At 51.2% G+C, this 7657-nt stretch overlaps 2 protein-coding genes across 2 annotated transcripts in view; one reads left to right on the forward strand and one right to left on the reverse strand.

The window, feature by feature from the left end:
* The window catches only part of LYZL6 (lysozyme like 6), a 28314-nt gene extending 26400 nt beyond the window's left edge, over window positions 1-1914 (reverse strand). Inside the window, exon 1 of the mRNA XM_071210720.1 lies at window positions 686-1914. The gene's annotated coding sequence lies outside the window, so the exon portion shown is untranslated. The remainder of the gene's footprint in view (window positions 1-685) is intronic.
* A 1148-nt stretch (window positions 1915-3062) lies between these two features.
* On the forward strand, window positions 3063-6340 carry RPRML (reprimo like). The gene has a single exon (XM_058284434.2). It carries the CDS (start codon window positions 5491-5493, stop codon window positions 5848-5850), a length of 360 nt encoding a protein of 119 aa, XP_058140417.1. The 5' UTR covers window positions 3063-5490; the 3' UTR covers window positions 5851-6340.
* The last annotated feature ends 1317 nt before the right edge of the window (window positions 6341-7657 follow it).

Below are 7657 nucleotides of genomic sequence, written 5' to 3' on the forward strand. Positions count from 1 at the left end.
AATTTAAAATATCTGTAGATTTAAACGTCTTTGTTCAGAGAGACCCCCCCAAGTGGGACAATTTGGGAGGTTTTATGAAATTTTGAATCTGGGCAGGATGGGGTCCTTACAGACCCTGGATGGCCAAGGCATGCCAGAACAGTAAGGGTTCATCCAGAAACAGCTGCAGGGACAGAGGGCATAAATGATGGTCTCCGGGTGGAGGCTCTTCCTGGGGCAGGCAGACTGCCCACATGGCCCTTCCAGAACCAGGAGATGCAGCCTTGTCGCTGAGGTGGAGGGTAAAAATAGTTCCGTGTGGGTGGCAGCTGGGCCCTGAGGCTTCCTTGTCTTTAGAGCAGGGGGAGGCAGCCCAAATGACAGGTTCCTAAGGCCCTTCCCAAGCCCTCGGGGGATGGGGCCTTTCCCTAACAACCACCACCACACTCCCTGCCACACGCTGGAACAAACTTGGGTTCTGTTGTCAGGCAGCTAAGGGTTTAAATCCCAGCTCTGCCAAGTACCAGCTCTGTGATCTTGGGCAAGATTTTTCTTTTCTCCTTCCCGAGTCTTCATTTTTCTCATCCTTCAAATGGGGCTAGTGACAGCTCTACAAGGCTTGCTGTAAAGATTAAATAATGAGAGTTAACGTGCCTCACCGTGCAACCTCACTCTTTGGCCCCTCTGTCTTCCACCACTTGCTCACCTTCAAGCACATTCTTCCAGAGCAGCTCTGCAGGAGCCAGCAGCCATGTCGGGAGGACGCTCCAGCAGTCCTTTGGAGAGGGTCACACGTGAGGAACTGAGGCCTCCAGACAGCAGCCGTGGGGGAGGGGGGATGACCTTGGAAGTGCATCCTCCACCCCCACCTGCAGCCGACACCTTGATGACTGCAACCTCATGAGAGATCCTGACCAGAACCACTCAGCTAAGCTGATGTCAGATTCCTGACCTCAGAAACGGTGTGAGACAATAAATGTGTGTTTTAAGCTGCTAAATTAGAGGGTAATTTATTATACAGCAATAAATAACTAATATGCTTTCCTTTCAGGATTTTTACAAGAATTAAAAGTTAATATACATCAAATAAGGACTCAACTCACAGGCAACAGTGGCTCCAGAAAGGTCAGTAGAAGCAGAAGGGAGGTGAAGGAGCACCGTGCAGGGAGTGCCCATCATTCCTCATTTGGGGGAGGAGTTCAAGTTCTCTCCACCTCTTCCTGGCCCCAGATCAAAAACAACATCATCCTCTCTCAACCAGGCATTTGGCGAAACCAGCTCAGGAATGATGGAAGAGAGGGGAACAGGAGTGAGTAAGAGTGCAGCAATGGAACAGGTTAGATCTGAGTTTGAATTCTGGCTCTGATGCTTAATTAGCTATCTGGTCTTGAGTGAATCAATGAACCACTCTGAAGGTCTGTTTCCTTATGGGCCAATCAGGCTGAAAACTGAGGGATGGTGTGAGAATGCAGTAAGTAATATATTCAGTGCACCAAGCACATGGTAGGGACGCAATAGCGAAAGGCCAGCCACCTACCTCCTCACGGTTTCTTCCTGGGGTGGGCAGGCTCCTGTACTGCACCCTTACTCATGCCCCCTTTCTGCTCAGCAGGCAGTCCAACCTCCCTGAGGTGGAGTCAAGGGCATGGGCTCCAAGTCCAGGGTGTATCAAAGGTCAGGGGTTGATCTCAGGAGGAAGATGGACGAAGGACCTGACCAAGCACCTCTCTAAAGAAATCCAAATGGCTAAAAGCAGAGGACAAAATGTCCAGACCGAATACCTGTTGTCTCCCTGTTCTATCCTGTCTCAGAGTGGTAGTCAGGCAGGGAGACCCCCGTCTGGAACACTGAGTGCCCTGGTGCCAGGTGCCTGGTGCCAGGCCAGCTTTCCCAGGACTGAGGAGGGCAAGTCTGCCGTGTGCATCTGTATGTGCGAGCCTGCGCCTCCGTTTCTTCATCTTAAAACGAGAATCTTAATAGCTTACCAGGACACTTGCACACATGAATCAGTGCTATGCTAATGAGTGTGTATGTGGAGGGGCAGCTTTGAGATGCTTGTGTGCTGGGGAATCTGGAGTCCTTTCACTCGGTTTGCCAAGCCCAGGTCCATCTGCTTGTCTTCCCCTTCACTACAACAAAACCTCCTAAGTGTGTTCTTTCCTTCCCAGCTACTAGTAATCAAAGAATGCAAATTAACACAAGAATGAGAAACCATTCTCCTTCCCCCATAAACTCCAGCAAAGATTTTCAAAATAATAATAAACCGGATTGGTGGGGACAGCACCCGCACTCCCTGGGCAGGAGTATAAACTGGTACAACATTTCGGGAGGGCAATTTGGTAGAATGTACTTTTTTATTCTAAAGTTCTAGTTCTCAAAAATATAATCTGTACTCCTGGGACAACTGGAGATCGACAAGCGAAAGAACGGAGTTGGACCACTACCTCCCACCATATACAAAACTAAACTCAAAATAGGTGAAATCATAAAACTCTTAGAAGAAAAGATAGCAGAAAATCTTCATTACCTTGGATTTGCCAATGATTTCTCACATATGCCACCAAAAGCATGAGCAACAATGACAACAAAAATAGATAAACTGAATTTGATCAAAATTTAAAACTTTTGTGCATCAAAGGATATTATCAAGATAACTGAAAAGACAACACAGAATGGGAGAAAATATTTGCAAATTATATATCTGGTAAAGCTGTAGTATCCAGAATATATAAAAAACTCAAAAGAAGGTCTACAAATGACTATTTGCACATGAAAAGATGCTCGACACCATTATTCATCAGGGAAATGAGAATCAAAACCACAAGATACCATTTCACACCCACTGGGATGGCTGTAATAATAATTTCTTTAAAAAGGAAATTAAGTGTTGGTGAGGTATAGAAAAATTGGAACTCTGGTGCATTGCTAGTAGGAATATAAAATGATTCAGTCACAGTGGAAAACAGTTTGGCAGTTCCTCAAAAAGTTAAACACTGAATTACCAGACAGCTCAGAAAGTCCACTCCTAGGTATGCATCTCAAATAATTGAAAACAGGTACTCAAACAAATACTAGAAATGCACGTTCATAGCAGCTTTATTCACGATAGCCAAAAAACTGGCAGAAACATTCCAAGTGTTCATCAAAGGATGAATGGATAAACAACTCGTGGTATAGCCATACAATAGGATATTAATCAGCCATAAAAAAGAATGAAGTATTGATACATGCTACAACATTGATGAAACTTGAAAACATAATGCCAAGTTAAGTAAGTCAGATGCAAAAGGTCATATATTGTATAATTCCATTTATATGAAATATCTATAATAGGTAAATTTGTAGAGACAGAAAGTAGATTAAGGTAGCCAGGGGCTGGTGAGGGGGGAAACTGGGCAGCAACTGCTTAATGGGTATGGGGTTTCCTTTTGGGAGATGAAATGTTTTGGAACTAGATAGAGTTGGTAGTTGCACAGCATTGTGAATATACCAAATGCCACTGGATTGTTCACTTTAAAATGGTTAATTTTATATTACGTAAATTTCACCTCGATAAGAAAATATATAATTAAAAAGTTACAGTTTCTGCACAAAAAATGTAGTTACGAGGCTCTTTATGGAAATACTGTCTCTGGTGTCAAAAGAGGAAGAGAGAGAGTAAAAGAAACAACTCCTTTCAAATACGGGGGCCTTGGATAAATAAATGTTGGTAGGGCATATGTCTCCACTGAAAATGATGTTGTAGATCAGGGGATCTCAAAGTGTGGCCCCAGTCCAGCAGCATCAGCATCGCCTGGGAATTGACCCATTCTCCAGGGGACCCCAGACCTACTGATGCAGCAGCTCTGGGTGGGGTAGGGGTGGGGACCAACAAATGGGGTTTTAAGAAGCCCTGCACTTGATTTTGATCCCACTGCTGTAGATGAAAAATTATCAGTATAGAAAGGTACAGTTAAGGGAGGCTTGAATTGGAGCCTAGGAAGTAAGCACACAGCGGCGCTTGGTTGTGAGGAAAGAGAAGCAAGACCCAGGAAGAGAGGAACCCAGGAAGCCTGAACCCTGGCAGACTGCAGCCATCTTGCTCCAACACTTGCAAAAGAAGTAAACTTATGCTTTATGGCCTGGTAACTGTAAGCTTCTACCCCAAATAAAAACTCTTTATAAGGAAAAAAAAGGTAGTTAAGCAACAGAAGTTTACAAAACAACATGTACAAAACATGTCTGAACAGGGCATCCTTATTTTGAGTATATTTATATGGAATGACACACACAGGAAAAGGAAGGCCTGGAGGAGCTGGAATCAGGGAGATTACATCGACCCTGTCTAGGAGGTAGGGTTAGAGCATTTTCATTATTTCAGTAATAATAATAAGCAAAAAACAGACGAGAAAATTCCTCACCTCTCAATTTCTGTTTCCCCTGTTGTACGTAGCTGCAGTTTCTTGCTATTCTTGCACAGTTATTTATTAAGCAATTTTATCGAGCTACAGTCACATGCCATATGATCTATCCAAAGTGTATAATCCACCGTTTTTAGTATAATCACAATGTTGTACACTCACCATCTCAAAAGTTTTAGAACAATTCCACACACACGGAACAAGAAAGGCCTGGAAGACCTCGTATCAAGGTGATTACTTCAACACTTGTCCAGGTGGTAGGATTAGGAAGTTTTAGATTTTTTTCATTCTGCGAATCCATGCTTTCAAATCAGTCTACAATGACTACGTTTTTGTAAAAAGGAAAGAAAAAAACCCCACAATAGCTTATTTTTAAAAAGTCAAATGGTGCGGGAGGTGGGGGTGGTGTGGGAAGGAGGGAGGGGGCAGGGAGCTCTTCCCACCGCCCCAGACTTTAGTCAAGAAAAGCTGGGGAGCCTGGGGCTGCGCGGAGGGGGCGGCGCTGGACGTGCCGGCAACCCCGGGCCACGGCGGAGTCGAGTGGGGAACGGGGATTGGGGAGGCAACGCTGGGGGTCACAATTATCCCTCTGATGTCTAGGAAAAAAAGATTTAGGAGACGAGATTTAGGACAGACTTCAGGAAGTACTTCGCAGACAGCTGCTGCCCAGAGGAGGTCAAGCTTCCCCGGCCCGAGGGTCGGGGATGTCCCAGCTCGCGCGATGCCCTGCAGTCCTCCGGCCCCCGGGAAGCTGCTCTCGCCCCGCGTTCCCCGCCCTTCGGGACGTCGCGGGGCCCGGCGGGGCGGGGCTGTTGCTAGGGGCGGGGCAGCCGCGGGCTAGGAGCGCCGCGGGCGACGGCGACGCGCGCTCTGCTCTGCGGTTCCAGCTCCAGCGCCGCCTGTTGCTCTCCCCACTCGGCCGCCGCTTCCCGTCCGGTGCCCAGGGAAGGCGGCTCGAGGGCGTGCCAGGACGCGGGCAGCCTCCCGCCCTCCTCCTCTCCGCAAGTACCAGCCGACGGGCTCGTCCGGACGGTCCCCGAGGGCGCGGGCGCGGGCCGGCCTCCCCGTGCGCCCGGAACCGCGCGCCCAGTCGCGGGCTGGCGGAGGAGCGATGAACGCGACTTTCCTGAACCACAGCGGCCTGGAGGCGGCGGGCACCGCGGGCGGCAGCGGGACCGCGCTGGGGAACCGCAGCCACGGGCTGGGCACGTGGCTGGGCTGCTGTCCCGGGGGCGCGCCGCTGGCGGCCAGCGACGGGGTCCCCGCGGGGCTGGGGCCCGACGAGCGCAGCCTGTGGGTGTCGCGCGTGGCGCAGATCGCCGTGCTGTGTGTGCTGTCGCTCACCGTCATCTTCGGCGTCTTCTTCCTGGGCTGCAACCTGCTCATCAAGTCCGAGAGCATGATCAACTTTCTGGTGCAGGAGCGCCGGCCCTCCAAGGACGTGGGCGCCGCCATCCTAGGGCTGTACTGAGCGCCCGCGCCCGCGCGCCCTGAGCGAGAAGGAGGAGGAGGGCGAGCAGGACCTTCGCGCCGCTCCGGGACCCCTGCCGCCGTCCCTGGGCGGGCCGCTCGAGGGGCAGCGACGCGCCTCGGGGCCGCGGGGTGTGGGATGTGGCGCGCCTCGCGGCGGCGGCGCGGGAAGGGACTCCCACACCGGGTCTGATGCGGAGTGCGCTCCGGCGTTGGCTGCGGGGAGGGAGGCTGCGGGAGGGGGGCGGGCGAGTGGCGGGTGGATGGGGAGGGCTTGGGGCTTCTTAACTTTGTTTTTAAAGTGGACGTGGAATGCCATTTGTGGCTGAGGTCGCTCGCGTGGGAGTTTCGTGTGCTGGGCGCGGGCGCGGGGTCGGCTATGAGCAGGGTGAGGGGAAAGTGGTTCAAGCATCCGAGTCGCGGAGCTTGTTGCCCTGATTTTGCATTTTGAAAGAAATCTTGTAATAAAACTGCAGCCGTCGGGCTTCCTGGCCGCGTCTCTGGTGTGTGCGTGCTGCGTGTGTGCTGGGGTGTGTGCGTGTCCGCCTGTGTGTTCGGGTGTGTGGGTGCCAGCGTGTGTGTCGGGGTGTGTGCTGGGATGTCTGCGTGTGCGTTGGGGAGGGTGGCTTTGTCCTAGCGGCGGGCACTTTGAGCCGGTCCAGGAGAATCCAACCCCCAGCCCGGGCTTCTTGTGAAGGCGAGAGCCGGGAAGGGAAAAGGGGCAGCTTTTTTTGCGCGGGCGGTCGCGGTGCCTGGTCCTGCAGGCCGCCTGGTCAGTGGCTGAGATTAATTAAATCATGCGGAAATTTAAGAATATTCTGTGAGAGGAAAAAAAAAACTCAATGAGTTGAGTCCAAAAGGGAGCAGGTGGGGAATACATTAAAATTAATAATCAGGACGATGAACAAATAAAATTCAGTTTGGTGGGAGGGGTGGGGGGAGCTAGATCTAGCTTAAAAATCAATTACAGTGCCCGAAGCTGTCATCGAAGGGCTAGTTTCCGCCCCACCTCTGCAGAGGGCAGGAGAGCAGACTCGGAAGACAGCCCCTTGCTGCTTCCCCAGGAGGGTGGTGTCGGGTGGGTGGGTGTCTGCTGCTGCCAGAGACCCAGGATGTTTGAAGTGGAGAAAATGGCCTCCACCGCGGCTGTCTTGGGGTGAGGTGGAGAGAGGGAATTAGGGACCTTCTAAACGCCTCCTGCTGCCCAGAACCCAGCTCTCCCTGCAGGGGCAGGACTTCCCTCAGAGCATGTTGCCACCCCAGAACCTCGGTGCTCACAGGACAGGCTAGTGAAGGCCAGGGCACGGGGGCGCCTTGCAAAGGATCTATGGGGTAAGATGCGACATGTGGAGAATGCAAGTGTGGTGAGACTTGCCGGCAGCCCCAGCCTGGTTTGGGGAGAGCAGCGTTTAGTGCTTTAGGCAAGCTGGGTATGTGGCTCCCAAGACAAGTGTCTGGGGCCTGGGCTGACCTGATGGCCTGGTGAATGCAGGGCAGGTAGCTGCATCCAGGTAAAACCCCACGTGCCTGGAAAACGGGGCTTTCGGGAGGAATAGGAGCTTATGCACCATTTCCTGGCTGTCCGAGTTAGAGGGAACACCCCCGGAACTTTCTTGTGATAAAATGAGTCTGCTACTAGTTGTGACTGGGGCAAGAGAAAGGCGATGCAAGAATTCAGTTTTCTGAATTTGCTGAAAAGGAAAGCCTTAGTGGGGAAGCTTTGTCGGATTTTCTCACTGTTTAAAAAGAAAGAGGACAGCGAAGACAAGTCTGTGTACTACCTGCTGTCTTCTGCCTGCATCACATGA

This window comes from Dasypus novemcinctus, chromosome 21, assembly GCF_030445035.2.
Source record: "Dasypus novemcinctus isolate mDasNov1 chromosome 21, mDasNov1.1.hap2, whole genome shotgun sequence".
NCBI classification, from domain to species: domain Eukaryota; kingdom Metazoa; phylum Chordata; class Mammalia; order Cingulata; family Dasypodidae; genus Dasypus; species Dasypus novemcinctus.